This window comes from Tyto alba, unplaced genomic scaffold, assembly GCF_018691265.1.
Source record: "Tyto alba isolate M040663 unplaced genomic scaffold, T.alba_DEE_v4.0 Super-Scaffold_22, whole genome shotgun sequence".
NCBI classification, from domain to species: Eukaryota; Metazoa; Chordata; class Aves; order Strigiformes; family Tytonidae; genus Tyto; species Tyto alba.
This window is the reverse complement of record NW_024881296.1, coordinates 29278438-29294693: the sequence shown is the minus strand read 5'-3', so window position 1 is coordinate 29294693 and position 16256 is coordinate 29278438. Positions and strand designations below refer to the sequence as shown.

Genomic DNA, 16256 nt, shown 5'->3' with positions numbered 1-16256 from the left:
ACTACAATACAGAATAGAAATATTACACAGCAATTAAAATATTTTAAAGTAAGAGAAGGATCAAATGTGAGCTTTGTGAAGTAAACATTTTCACACAGATTGTACCACGTTAAAAGCAACATTTAAATTTGAGAATTTCTATCCAACATACTTCAACTTTCTCATATTTTACAGCCCCTCTTCTGCCTTTTGCACGAACTTCTTTCTCTTCTCTTGCTTTTTAAAACATGTATCTAAATGTATTGCTCCTTTTATTTTCTTTTTTAAAAATTATTTTTATTTTATTTTATTAGGGTGATCCAGACAACACCATTACTGCAATCCTCAGCAGAATAAATGGCATTCTCTAAAACAGAGATTCTTGCCTTCCATATTGTTTTCCTAATTTAGGCTTATTCCATATAGGAAAGAAATCACTGACTATCCTGAACACAGAGGTTCCATCCAGCCTGCAGACTGTTTCGGTATTGCCACAGTAGTTACAGCCACACTCAGTACATACAGATGAACACCGTATAAAAGCAAACAGTTGCACTCAGTTCTTATCAACTACCAGAACATCTAAGCCTACCACCTAAAGAGTTATGAATAATTATGTACATACCGGGGGGGAGGGGGCTGGGGGTTGGGGTGGGGAGGGGGAAAAAAAAAAAAAAAAAAAAAAAAAAGTAACTGCCTGATTTGGTAAACAAATTTTGAACAAAGACTGGTGGAGCTGCAGTTCAGAGTACATGGCTTGTTCAGTGGTCTACTGGTAGTACTGCCTTACGGGTTTCAGCTAATTCTCATTTTCTATTCTCAAGGTTAAGAGAACTGTGCAGGCACTGTGCTTAGCCTGTGGGATGGGAGTGCCTCCTGTTGCTCAAAAATGATTCATCAGAATTATTAGCAGTATTATTTAGGTATCTAGTTCAGGTACTCATATTGCCCCATTATTGTGTCTCAATCTGTCTCTCTTTTTAATAAAGTATTTATGTGCTCTCAAACACTCAACATAAGAAGAGCCTGACAGAGCAAGCTGTTTGGAAATAACAAGCTGAAAGCCATGAGTCATCCTCAGACTATGTCCAATGTTCTCTGACGCTGCCTTAAACTTTTAAGGCAACAACAATCCAAAGAGTTTCCTCTTAAAGAGATACTCCGAGTATGTCAGGGGCTGCACACTGCCCCTGCCTCCAGCGGGACTGGGGAATGGCCACGGCTGCTGCCACAGATGTGGCTACTGCAAGGCAGCAGAGCTGCCTCTGGCATCTCATGCCACATCTCCAACAGTGCCAACTACCACTCACCTTGCAGGTGACACCCAGCAAGAACTGTTGGCCTTTCAGTTTAGAAACATGATTTTTTAATGTTGTGTCACAAGATTAAGCCACGTATTCAGGATTCCAAAAAAGCAACAGACATACTAAAGTATATGAATACATCGTTCTTAACATAATATTAATGTCTCTTTTTTTTTAATGCAAGTTAATCCTTTTCTTGCATTGGAACAGACGTGGGGCTACAGTTATGCTCTGAGGAGTTGGTCTTTTTGGGAGCCTGACCATCTGTGAGAAACCAGAACAAAATGCTTGCTGAAAAAGCCTGCTGTGTCACACTGATTTTGGCTGAACAAAGCTATTCGGAGCTTTCAGCGTAAGGAACATCCTCAGAGGATAAACAGATCCAGGAGTTGATGCAGAGTTCTAGACCATGGAATATCACGCTGGTCATCCACAACTAACTCACTTAGATAGCCTTGATATTTCTAACAGAAAATCAAACAGAAAATGCTTTAAGACACTAGTACAAAAGAGAGCATTGCAGGTAAAAGTAAACTGATAAATAAAATTGCTGTATCAAGTGTCACCGATTCCTGATAAACACACTAATTAAAACCTTTACGGCTTCTTTTTAATTGGGTAGTTTCAGTAATTGTGGTAATGGAGGTTTTGCTTTTATTCATGCAGATGTACAATGGCCAACAGGATTTGAGCATTAGATAGTATTCATTCCCCTAGGAGAAGCAGCACTGAGTAAGAACAAGTGATATACTTTACTGACTTTTCTGTAAAAATTTCTGCATTTCGTTTCTACTACTGAACAAATATATTTCAAATAACACAATACCAAAGTTTAAAGAAAAAACATGGAAAAATGTAAAGCCTACTAGTGGTTTCATATACAAACACATTCTTCATTGTAACAGAATAAACATACAGATTAAGTCCCACTTCTAATAAGTCATTAACTCATAATAACTACACTTGGAAAATAAGCTTTTCTAAGATTAATCTTAAGCAGACACTACACATACGGGGGTGAACCCCAATGTGTGTGCATACAGGGCCAAAGCCACCCTCCCTCCTTTTCCCACAGAGTGACAGACTCAGTGACATGAAGAAGGACAAACACCTATTTCTGGGATGCTGCACAGTGCCACTGCCTCTCTCCACTCCATCTCCCTGTACCTGCTATCTGCCAGAATGGAAGAGAAACCGGGAGTGTTACCAGTGCAAACACTCCAGTAAAGACACAGGGAATGAGTGTTAAAGCTTCTCTTGCCTGTTCAGTAAATCTGTGCCTTAGTGCATAATGATAGCCTCGGTTCTGACACTGTTACCTTTTGGGGGCTTTTTTGTTATTGTTGTTTTGTTTTGTGGTAGATTGTTTTGGTTTGTTTGTTTAAGCAGATAAAATAGGAAATTACCTTACAGTGCTCAGAAAACCCACCACTGGCTTAAGAGTGAGATAATATTTAAAACTTTTAAAAATTTTACAGAATCAACCCGAGTTTTTACAGTTGCTTCATTGTTTTCATTTTTCCTTATGAACCCGAGGGTTAGAAATTTATTTAATCCTTTCCTTCCCTAAGAATGTCATGCAATCACTCTACTCCAGAAATTGAAGTTTTAAATGAAATGCTAAATAAGCCGAGACTTAGCATAAAATATTTGAATATTGTTAGCACTGTTGTATTTCTGTTCTTCTTCTCTGGTCCAATTAATTGTCACTCCCAGATCAGGACACCTAACTGTACAAATTTAGTCTACTGGAAACAGAAGTACAATAACGGTATTAACAGCTAAATTAAAATGATTCTAAAAGTATTAATTGCTAAGAATAATGTACTCTTCTTTGGTCTTAATTAATCTGTATATAGACACTGTAAAGTTACTTCCTTAGGCTTCAGATGAATACAATCCTTATTTGATTACAGCCCTTCAATATTTAATTAGCATGGGAATCTATAATCTGCCTAGAGGAAAAAAAACAAAACTGTGCCAGACTGCACTTTATTGAAACCTGCAATGTACAAACAGAAAACAGAAATGCAAACACAGCTGCTGCAGTAAATCCTTGAGGGATAAAAAAAGAAAGAAAAGAAAAAAGGGAAAAAAGATCAATTCACAAGCTACTGAAATACTCCAACTCCTGAAATGATTCAGAACCTCTTCAACCATTTTGTCATTTGTTAATATGCTACTTGCCCTGATATAAATTACTCTTCTTACCTGCACTTATAACATATATATTACTACATTTATAACAGAAAAAGTAACAAAAATTTTCAAAACCTTAATTTAACCATCTCAGAAAAAATATATTTTAAATTAGCTGCTATTTAGTATTTTCTAAAACAGTTGATCGTGTAAATGTTTCTAGAGCTTGCTGTGATGGAGAACTGATTGAACAATTTATACTTTTTCCTAAAAATTACATAGTGATGGCTAAAAAATTGGAAATGTGAAAACAATAACCATTTAGCAGCTAACAAAACAGCAATGTAAAAACCATTACTTCCAAAATTTCTTGGTGAATCCTATGTACCTTATAAGCCTTCCACAGCTCTATTAACAAATTTGGTTAAATAAGGTAGGTCCAAAAAACCCCCTAAACAAGCCCAAACCAAAATCCCAAATCCATACTGTAAAACACCTATAAGTAATCCAAGTTAATTTATGTCCATTTCTAACATTTCTCTGAAAAATTACAATTAGCATGCAATTAAGACAGAATATTAAATCGTGGTATTCTGTCCATGGGTGCAGGAGGATTAACATCTCCAGTACAACAGGCCCAGCTTTCTAGAGCCACACATACATCCAATATTCCGAAGCACCACTCTCTCTCCCATCACTAGTCTCTCCATACATTTTGTGCTTAATCCAGTTTTATCAAGTGTATAGTTGAAATTAATAGCATTTAAAGATTCCGTTGGATTTTTATTATGGTGATCAGGAAAACAGAAATAAAGGAACAAATATAATTACTAGAAGTTTCCAATCAATATTTAACAGATAAGCAATTAAATCAACAGAGGATAGCTGTGATTTCACTTGTTACAAAATGTGAAGTATGAGTAAACAATGGTGCTGCAAATAGGATTCAATTTCAAGTTACTGTCCCAGTTTTCTCTCCCTACTTATCAATGCCTTATCAATAGTCAAAAACAAAGGACTGTGGTTTTAGCTTATTTATGTTGAAACAATAAAAAGTAAATCATGAAAAAATACAAAGCTTTTAATTTACAGATGTCTGATCTTGCTACCAGCTGTCTGCAGCAAAAGCTTATTTGCCCATGTAGACAATTTGCTTGAAGATACCTCTTTTGTGAAAAAAGAATAAAAAAAACCCCTCTCTACAATGAGAACTTGTGAATAATGACATTTTATAGTTAAACATCAATTTAAAAAAATGCAAAGATAGAATTCCTTACCGTCTGTAGTCTACCCAATAGTGTTCGGCTAAGAGGATTTCCTACTGGGCTGAAACACCCTGTGAAAATAAAAGGATGTGAATTTTCTGCTTGTTATCCTTTTCCATCGAATAAACCATTTTATTTTAAAATCATTATGTTAGCAGGATATGTTTGACAAAATTCTAATGAAAAGCAGCAGCATCTTTCAGTCACAACTATGCATCCTTCAGTCAGGAACAGTTGGAGGGTTTATTTAACTAACAGACCTGACACAAGGTTAACTAATCCAATATTTCCATTCAAATGATTTGGAGAAATAGCTCAAGCTATGTCCACATGCCACCTCGTGCTCAAAGCTGACACTATTATCTAGGCTGTATTGCTTTTCTCTTCATTGAATTTCTGAGTAATGCATACAAAGTTTTCCAACAGAAATGATCACAAAAACTCTCAAAGGAATTACTTCCTTATTTTATCTGAAAGAATAACTATGCCTATTCAGTAGTTCCCTTTGATCATCTGAGTTCCTATCACAACACATCTTGCTGTTTATTTTATTCATTCTCTACATAGTGCATTTGAACAAATACTTGTAAATTCTTTTCTTTTCAAACTATTATGTTAACTACTAAGCTCAGGAAAATCCTTTCATCATCTATGGATTTATCCTTTTGTTATTGGTCTCCTCAGCTGTATACTTAAGAAAACATCTTAAAAAGAAAAGATACAAAAATCTGAAAATTGTTAAACATGACAGTAAAAAATGCTACTGCTTCGTTGGAGAACAGTCTCTCAAGTATAGAGATGCCAGACAACAGAGAGTTAAGCTCACTAGATTTTCTCTGTGAGACACTAGTTTTGAAACAAGTTTTGTTCTCAAAGAGAAGTAAGTTCTGAAAACTCATTTTCAGTTGACACTCCAAAAGCCTACTCTTGAGGAGCCCAGTATCTGAATAAAGAGGACTTTTGAGATTCAGATTCCCATGTAATGGCACAGTTCCACAAAGAAACTTGCACAACTCCACCTACAGTATACTTTCTAAAGTCTAGTGGTTTTGACTTTCACAGGAGATTTACTCATAAATGTTTAATCATTAAGATATTTCTAAATATAACAAAAGCTGCAAGCACAAATAATCATAGTTAAATCATGCTCCTGCAGATCTTATGTGAATAATTTTGTACCTGTGAGAATTCCTGAATAAGTGCAATAATTAATTTTTCAATTTTGTGTATGAATTAAAAATTTTGTGATCTTAATTTCAAAAGAGCTTGTATAAATTCTGAAATACTTCAGTTTGAAAGGCTTTGATTTTTATTACTTTTTTCCCCATCTCTTTTCAGAAGAGGAAAGAGATGAGAAGAGAAACTGTTTTCTGAATTCAACCCATACTTAAAGTTGGTAGACCTGAAGCTTACTTTTTTCCAAATAAGCTATTTGTTAAAACATTTGCTCATCACTAACACCAGAAGTCAGTAGGGATATCATTGTATTAATATTGTTTCCTACATACTCACACAATTACAAAACAAGCTGCTTACAGAGATGATACTACATATGGATATACTATTACATAAAAGTGTCATATCAATCCTTTGATTTAAAAAAACCAACAAGTTCAAGACCAATAAAACATCTGCATGCTAAAAAAATTTTTTTTTCTTTAGATGGCGAAGTATTCTACCATAGGATTTTCAACTTGAGCACTGTAGTGTTATGCCAGTTCACACAAACCCATTCTAAGATAAAAGCTATAAGATATGTGATGAAAACAACTGTTTGGAAAATATCTTTGAACTTTAATTAAAAAGAAAAAAACCAACAAATCTGTATTTTTATCAGTAATATCACTGACTTTCTTGTTTTCCTACGGAAAAGATGTATTACCTCCAAGTACTTCTGGACTGTATGTTTATGTATGTGAGTAGTCTGGTGCTGTGTCTCTATCTGCTTGCCAGGTGAAAACTTTATGGTTAGTCTGATATCCCCAATTAAGCCTCAACAAAGGGCGGTGCAGACCTGCTCTGCTGCAAGCATAGGAAAGATACAGATGTGTAACTCACAAGCTGTAAGGAGGGCTGTACTGAATTCTAGCAGCTGGCACTGGTTTTGACCTAGTGCTTTCCATAACTAAAGCTTTCTTCCAAAATAAGCAGAAAATTCTTACTGCTTCATTTGAGGTGTGAACACTAAATAGACCAGAGCACACTTGGGTCCAAATATTCTACACTCCACAAAGCCAATGCTATTTCTTCATATTGAACATGCCTATTGGTTACCCTGAACCAGTTTTTAGTGTTATCTGATAGCTGCTTTCAGTTAGCAAGCATTCCCTTTAGTAGCTCCTACATTCAGAACAGTCATATAACAAAACCCCAAACGGTTCAAATCCTCCTCACTCAGAAAATATGATCCATTCAGCAAGTAAGGGAATATCCATCCCTTCTTTCTCAAAGGATGCAGTAGATTCTCAAAGCAATTTTACACAGCTATTGCCTTGACATGGTTCCATGCTTGATGAAGCATGTAAATGGCATGGAGCAGGTGTGACTAACAGCCTCAGCAGTACTTGCTTTGGTTATCTCTGATCCAGGCTGGGAAACTTTTCAATTGCTATAGGGAGGTGTTGAAATTGAGGTCAGGGTCACAGAAGGACATTTCCATTTCACCCAAAAATGAAGTTTATAGGACACCGTGACCTGTTGGTACTCTCACTTAGCCTGAGCTTATAAAAAGGTCATTAAATCCCTTGTAAAATCAAACTTGAAAAAAACACAACACCAAGGTTAATCTAGACTATCTAATCATAAGGATGTTTCAGAATCACTAAAGGAGAAACACTGTTATTGATTCAGAGGGTTTACCTGAAACCTCCAACAGTCTTCTTTCTTAACAGCATTTGCTGTCTTTACCTTCAAAATCCTGTACATCTCAAGAAGCTAATCTTCCCTTTGAAAGTATTAACATCTGATTTACTGTATTTCCTATTATTTTGCATTGATTCTTCAGTGGTTTCCTTTATATGGAATTTTACATGAGTAGAATAAATTATTTCCAAAAGAACCTACTGCTAATGTCTAAATGCAGTGTTAGATGTCTCAAAATAATAGATACAATTGCTTTTTCTCAAACGATCAGAACTTTCACACTGACACAATTTAACAGCAGGACAGCTCTTCTTTATGGTCCACATAATCCTCTCCTACAATTACCTTCTGAGTCCAAGCATGTGCTGACTTTAGGCAAATGCCTACCAAAGAACTGGTATCTTTTGAAAAACAGTGTAGCTGTCTGCCTTGAGAGGGAGTCTGAAACTATATTAGTTTCCTCTACAATTGGAACAGTGAACTTGCGCCTATCCTTAGTACCCCAGGATCACCTCTGGCAATATACTTTCTGCCAGTATAATTGCAACTAAAGAGAAAAGACAACAGAAACCAAGTAGTTGTCCTCCTGTTCAGAACACGCCTGCGCTACCAAGTTCCCAGTTTTATTGCATGCTCCAGATAAGCACATTAGTGTGAGGTGATCAAATTCTAAATAGTTGGGCTGAAACACACAGGAAGTAGATGAGTTCACTTCCAAACAGATTAGACTTACACAAAAATTTATGTGATAACAGCAACAATGCCCCAAAATAGCACTTGTAAGAATTAAGAACACTTCCTTTCAAATAACATCTTTAGCTATTATATTTATTTTAAATTAATAGTAAAAGAGATAGAACAGGGAAAAAAGTCCTTCTAGGGAGTCACATAACTCTGCTATTGTCCTATTGGAGTGTTTACAATCACCTAATATTAAACGTTTATGTGAAAAATTCCTCTTTTAATAGAGGCTGAGAGAACATTCATTACAGAATTCATGTTTTAATTAACTTTTCAAAATAAGGCTTTTTCTCCCTTTGTGAAATGCTCTTGACAGTAATTTTGTTAATTAATAAAGATATTTGTGCACTATACTTCTCTAAGGATTCTGGTCTCATGGAATCTACAGTTAATGAAATTATCAGAAGGTCATCCTGGAAAATCCTCAGAAAAATCATAGAACACCAACAAACAAACACATAACTAAGAAAATTGAATAAAGTTAATATTCAGACATTGCTGTGATGAAATCCTCTAAATCACGCAGAGAGAAAAAAATCTTACCTATTCCAGTTCCACATTATTCTATTTTTAATTGAGTTTTACTTTAAGTTTATACTAATAATTAATGTCTAAAAAACCCACAATCAAATCCTGAAAGATATGAAAATAAACTATGCCTCTAGGAAATGGTAATTCTTATGACAAACATTCTTCTTATAATTTATATTGTGGCCTCTTGCAACATGGCACAGTTAAACAACAAACATTGGAAAGAAAAAAAATCAACCGGGATGTGAGATGAATATGTGTATATCAACTCAGTCCTCTTCCTACTCATCTTCTGTGGCTTTAGAACTGTTCCTAGTAAAAAGAATTATGCTTTCAGCACAGTCATCTATTCAAAAGCATGATCTATGTGACCAAAACATCTTTCAGTATGCAGCATAACCTCTACTTTAGGCTTCAAAGGGAAGTTTTGAGTTTTTTAAAAAGTAAAAGCTTTCAGAGCAGTATTACTCAGTTCTTTCCATAATTTTATTTTTCAAGCTAGGTATAAGAGAAAGAACATAATTTTTTAATGATCTAAATATATATTAATCTTCCCTCAGAGGCTTTATTCTCACAACAATTGTGCTTTAATAGATCAAACAGAATTCATTAAATAAAAAGATTGTTTATATATTGGATAAGAACTTGTTTTCTTTTACTTAAATGCAGGATCACAAATACTTTCAAAACTCACTGCAAACATTTTCAGATGCAGTTCACAAAATTAAAGGAATAGATGCATCCACTTAACACAAGCGTAACTTTTTGTTTTACCAGCAAAACACATGTGAACATACTCCAAACTGAACAGGAGAATGGGTAGGACCAAAGTGTATTAAAAACTGTTTCAATAAAGTTTAATTTCTATCATAGCTTTTAGAACTATTTTGGAAGACATTTGGCTGAAGGTAGAGCAAGAAAACTACATTCAAAAGCAGCATAATGTGAAACAAGGAATAGAGTATTTTATCACTCTTTCTAACACAGTTCTCTTTGTAACTAATATGCTGCCAAAGGAAATGGTTAATTCTCTCAAGAGCCCATATCTTGCAAGCCATTTAAAATGTATATTCTCAAAATACATGGTTCTCATATGCTGTGTTTAAGTATATATAAAGAGTGCTGTGATGGCGTCACTACTGAACGCAAAGGACTTCTACAAACACCCATAAGATTCTTGCAGTGTATTCTGCACTGAGAAGTCTACTCAACACCAGGTGAGCCCATGCTGTTATCAGCCCTCTCCTTGTTTCCTCCCCACTTTTTTTATTCTATCAGAGCATCCAGAAAAGACTGAACTATCTCCTCAATGTCATTCTCATTTTCTAAGTGGGTTTCCAATTTGTTAACCTAAATCTATCCGCTTAAAACCAAAATACAAAATCTATAGAACAAATAAAATCCCTCTCTGTTTACTGTTTTACTTTCTGTAAGTTAAACAGAGAAACTTCTGTTAATTTATTTTACCAGTCAGATATGAGAGCTGTTTTCATATTATATACACTTAAAAAAAAATGAGAGAAGCATTAGCTCTACTGTCGCCAGATATCACTCGTCAAGTTAGTGCAGGAATTGATCTAGGTGGCAATGACAAAAAAACCCCAAACAAACAAACCAACCAATTCCCCCCTGTCCAGTTAAGCCAAAACAGAGCTGTGCTGATAGTTGGAAAAACATAACTTCTTTCTGTTTCCCTTCCCCATCCCCATTAATACAATGAAAACTTGTAAAACTAACAAAGCAAATGAAACTTGGGAAACTTGTCAACAGATCAGGCTGGTTTCATTCAACATACTGTACTACACCAAAGAGTCTGCACAGATGAATAAGCTTTCAATAGAAAAGTATGCAATATTTACCTTTTTGACCAACTGTTTACTAAATGCTGGTATTAAAAACAGTTATTAAAATGCTGGTATTAAAACCAGAAAAGTAACTCCCTAGAGTTATACAATTCAGTACCATGCAGTTCCACACGTATTACTGCTGCTTCTTTCACACCAGCACGTGGTTTTACAGTAGGTGCCCCAACTCTAGGTATTAGGAGAACTCTGGCTTCTCAAATTGTCAGTCACAGTCTTCCTGAACTGAGAAAGGCAATTGGTCTAGTGTGCTTAAACACAGTAACTTTCTTATCCAAGGACTAGTACAGTTATCTCTAGCTACTGCATCTGGCTGTCTCTGATTCCCCAGCCCAAATGACCACTGTGCTCCCTTGTAGCAGGACTAAGCGAACACTAGAGCAGTGGAATGGAGCAAGGCTTAAATTCACACCTGTAGATCCACAATGAGATACCTTCACTGCAACATCAACTGATTCCAATCCTCATATAAGAGGCCTCAGAATTAGACAGCACTAACAAAAAAACCCCACTATGCTTCTGGCAGTGCCATATCCCACAACATAATTATATCTACCATCAGTCAAAAGAATGTATAGAGAGATTCATTCAAGGTTAGCCATCATTTTTATTCCTGGTTCAAGGTATCCAAGAGCACTAACATGTATTTGCTCTGAATCTTAAAATAATCCTCCAGAAGGAACTATGTAGATAGTCACTGGCTTTGAGAATACTGTTTCATATGAATATATTTATCCTGTACTTAGGCACAATGAACAGGCGGAATTTGGCCCCTATTTACAAAAGGTAAAGGTATAACGAAGTAAAACCTATTGCATCACAAAAACAATTAAAAAATCCAACATTTTAATTAGAGATTAAAATCAAATACATTTAGTAGCCTACACACCCACCTAATTATTTCTGAGTAATCTTATCAAATCATCATCTTACATTTTTCTTGCAAATGTTAAGTTTCTACAGTACCATATATAAACAATGCAAGTAGTAGCACGTGTCCCAAGCATTCTTTTGAAGTAAAGAACATTTATTGAATTCATGCTAATCAGGAATGTGCTAATTTATGACAATCTTCAACGTTACATCATAATGGCAGTAGATACAACTGAAAACGAACAGAGTTTATAGTATCCGTTGTTTCTTTCTACAACATAGAGAACAGAAGGTGACTCTACAGCAAACATCAATAAGCCTACACAGATATCATCAGCATTCTGAAATCAGATTGGCAATATTATTTACAAGTTCTAGATAGCAGATAAAAAAGATGTAAGGAAAATGCAGACTATGACGCATATTTTGTATTAATAAGAGTTATTTTTCTTCTAGTGCTGTAGATATCCTGAGAAAGTCATTATTAGTTTTGCTAAGTTCACCAAGACTATTTAAAAGCAAACAAATGAAATTAAATTTGAAAAGAAACTTATTTTTTACTGTATTAAATAAAGCTTGTGGTGTTACCCTATAGAAAAATACTTAATGAAATATAGAAACTGCAGTCCCTTCAAGTTGTGAATGCCCACACTGAAATAGAAACCTTCACTTTTAGGTTTGGTAATATTTTTGCTTCTGCATTAACTTACCCTCCCTGAATCAGAGGAAATGGAGCTCTTAAGCAAGATTTATGTTTACCTGTTTCCTAAAAATACATAGTACAGTTAAATTCTATTTATTAATACAGTTAATTTCTGTATAATACAGTTAAATAAAATTTATCTGTAACTCTCAAGGTTAAGCATCCACTGACCTCAGGAGATCTACTCATATCTTTAAAAAACATACTTGACTAGGCATAAAAGACAAAGAATGAAAATTATGCAAGGAAGGAGAACAAAGTGATTTGCTTTGCATGGTTCTTCCCCCCCACCTGAAGTTCAGCAATGGCTAGTTACCCACAGTTACTTAGACCAAATTAGCCTGTTGCCCTACAATGGAAAGCTATAAGCAAACATGCTTAGAATACCACAAATACTTTTCAAAATCAACCATTAACATTTTTTTGCAATGCAAAATCTTCTCAGCTAAGGAAAAACAGCCAGTTACTGAATGAACTACTGAGTTTCTATATTACCCAGTAGCCTCACAATGTCAAAACAAGTCTTGACTGGAAAAAAAAAAAAGAAAAAAAACCCAACAACAACAAAAAAAAGCCTTATTGAAGAACATACATAGCATTTTTCCAACATGTGCATTCAGGGAAAAATAGTATCAGCAACATCATATGCAATATGCTGGAAAAAAAAGTCAGCTTGATATTTCAGGTCTCTACAATGACCAGAATAGCTAGTTTGTACCTAGCCTACTTTCTCCATTAAATTAGCATCTTCAGCCAGTACTGAATATTAACTATGACAAAATATTACCAGAAAATTCCTTGACATTACCAAACATCTCATACATTATTAAACCTAAAAAATGCAGCATCATTGGCAGACAATAAATCAGGAAACCATGACAGAAGAATTTTAATATGGTTAATAAGGTTTATTTAAATAAAATTAAGAGTAATAAAAGAGTTCGTAGCAGATACACTTCTTATTGTATTTTCAGAAACAGAAGGCTAAGTCTTTAAAATACCTTCCAAAGTTTGCTTTCCAATTTGTAGTTCAGAAACTAGATTGATCAGGTATTCCATAAGAAATATGTGGTAGGTCAGTTTTACCACACACACAGAGTTTTTGTGAATGCACACTTTTGAGTTTTCAAGCAATTTATGAACAAACTACTCTAAGAAAAGTTTTTTTACATATCAGTGATTAGAACACGTATGAATAAGTGAGTCCTTTCTAATTAATTTCCAACTGTATATAGAAATAAAATAATTGCCTGTAGCAACTTCGGTAACAAAATCTGAATACACTTCCTCATAAATAATATACGACAAAGCACTTGAGACTAATATTGATATCATCCATTACAGAGGAAAATAAACTGAAAAATTAAGTCCAACATTAAAGTAACACATTGGAGATCCAGTTGGGCACATAATTCAATGATGCTGATTTTTCCGATTTCTTCACCCACAAGGTCTGCCAAGTTTTCCAGAATGTAATAGCAACCTGCTACTTTTACAGTAGCAGACTTTTAGAATGCTTTTTAAAAAGCCTCACTATTGCTGTGCTCTCGGCCTTCAGCCACCATGCAAATGGTCTAGCTGAAGTTATACTGGTTATACAAATATGTGCGTACCAAATGGTATGCCACTTCGGAGAAAGTGAAAAAGATGACTTAACCTTTAAAGGGCTGCCTTCTAGTACAGGAGACTCTGGTAGAAAGCTCAAATTACCACTTGACAAAGAGCTGAAAAGCAATCTGTTATAGACAGATTTTTTCTTTGGGTCTTAGGTGGAGGATATGCAAAAAATAAGCATGGAAAAGAAACTGTTTGCAAAGAACATCATTAAGAGGCAGTACTCCCTTTCATTTACAAAATGGTACTTGATCTAAGGAGAGGTAAAAGACAGAAAACCAAGACAGACAAGTTCATAAAAAGGGACTGTGCCCAGCTTTAGGAAGCTAAGACCACATTTCCAGAACTCTGGATATCCTGGAGAGAACAGACTTCTCTCCAAGGTTCAATCACCAACCCAAATCACAGCAACTGATATTAGAAAGTCTTTACACTATCTCAGCATCAAACCAGCAAGTAGAAGTTACAAATTCATTGGATAGGACTGTATCTTATGTGTATAAGAATTTTACAAACAAGACTATTTTTTACAGCAAGTCTAAAGATGTAAACAGAATATTAATGATAATTAAATTCAGAATGAATACAGAAATACCATTTGACTCAATATTTTCTATAGTATCATGAAATATGATTTGATTAAGTACTTAATGTAATAACATGAGAGCTTTTTTCACATCATCACACAGGTAGTGCCAAACTGATAAAAACTGCAGTATTTTAACCTATAAGCTTAATTACATTGCCCATCCTCTCTGGTTTGACTAACAGCAGCAGCTAAAGTCACTACTGACTATGTTCATACTGCATCTCCAGTAACTCAACATCCACACAAAAGCAGCATCTACTAAGTTTTCATACTCATCAGTAAGAAAGGGGATTATTGAGGTCTGAATATTCAAGGACAGGAAATTCTTCTCCACAGCTTATTATGAAAGTAACCCATTTCTATACATTATGCATTTTGAAAGATATCTAGGTTTCTTAAAAACTGACTTAATTGCTAACTGCTATATCTTTGTTTCTTTAGAAGGACCAAACAACTGTACAAATCACAGAAAACTGTCTAGTAACACTCTAAGTTTGAAACTCTCAAATTATATGCTTTAATTTCATATAAAAGTACACAGTTGTTCAATCTTCCTAGATTTAACATTTGCACATGCCAAATTATTAACTCAAGAACTGGTGATATAAACAACTCTGGACACACTTTGTTTTCTTCATGGGATTCTTGGAACTTACTCTGAAAATTATTTGCTTTGGTAAAAAAAGCTGATTTGCAGGAAATGTCTTATTTCAAACCACAATTTCAATTGCTAAAGATCCTTTCCATGCATGAGTGGTCAAAAAAAGATGGAAGTGTCTTTTATGCTCTTTAGCACAAGGAAAACAATTTTCCAAAAATGTATTGTTATCAAGGTACACATGGTGTGGCATATTACAGACGTGTATTAAATGGGCACTGCACTTCAGATTCTCCAAATAACAGTAGCACAATTATCTTTCTTCTCCCGTTGGTTCTGCTTTTTATACAGAAGAATGTATTTCTAAGATGAAAAATTTCAAGAGTGTGACCTGGAGTCCTTAAAGGAGGTTAACATCAACTCAGCTTTAGCTTGCACCTGGCTCACAAGAGAAGGTCTTCAAATAGGAATGTGCACCACAGAAGTTAAAGAGCTCTGTTACAACAGATTCTCCTGAACAAACAGGGGAGGTGACAGACCTCACTGATACCTCCTCTGAATTGAGACAGCCTAAGACAACCACTTCAAGGACAAGACGATCCTTTTTTATTATAGAGATGAACTCTGCTTAAATGTGATTATCCATAAATGAAAGTTCGAAGATGCAAGGAGTAGGAGAAAAGAGCCTATTTATGATCTTTGCCTGAAATAGTACAAAACATGACATCTTACAAAGTCAATCCTAGGAGTTACAGTCCTTTCTAGAAGAAAAAAAAAAAAATGCTAGGGCAATCACTTCTTATGCTCTACTGGTGGATAGTGACAACCAGAAGTTCGGTGAAAAAACATTTCCTGCTACCAAGCAATTTGTCACACCAAAAGATATTCAACATATATTATTAAGTAAGCTCCATTTTTCTATATTTTATTCTTTGTCATGTTAGCTGCAGCAGTCTGCTTCCTTTGACCAGTCAGGCTCTGAATGGATTCCAGAAAGAACTGTATCAACATACGTCACTGCAACACCCTACAGTTAATCGGGGGGGGAACCAAAAAAAAAAAACAGAGAGGCACGAGAAGTTAGCTTAAACAGCTGAAGTAGAGGCAGTGGCCCTCTACTGAAAACAGAAGATATTGACAGGATAGGAAAAGGATATGTGATATCCAGAAGCATATGGGGATGTGATATGCTGGAA

The 16256-nt window shown here is 35.1% G+C and overlaps 1 protein-coding gene across 3 annotated transcripts in view; it reads right to left on the bottom strand.

The window, feature by feature from the left end:
* AHI1 (Abelson helper integration site 1) overlaps positions 1-16256 on the bottom strand; it is a 95165-nt gene that overhangs the window by 20020 nt on the left and 58889 nt on the right. For all 3 annotated transcript variants that reach the window (XM_042795927.1, XM_042795925.1, XM_042795926.1), the window contains exon 20: positions 4700-4758. In XM_042795927.1, the coding sequence (XP_042651861.1) occupies positions 4700-4758 (59 nt within the window). The remainder of the gene's footprint in view (positions 1-4699; positions 4759-16256) is intronic.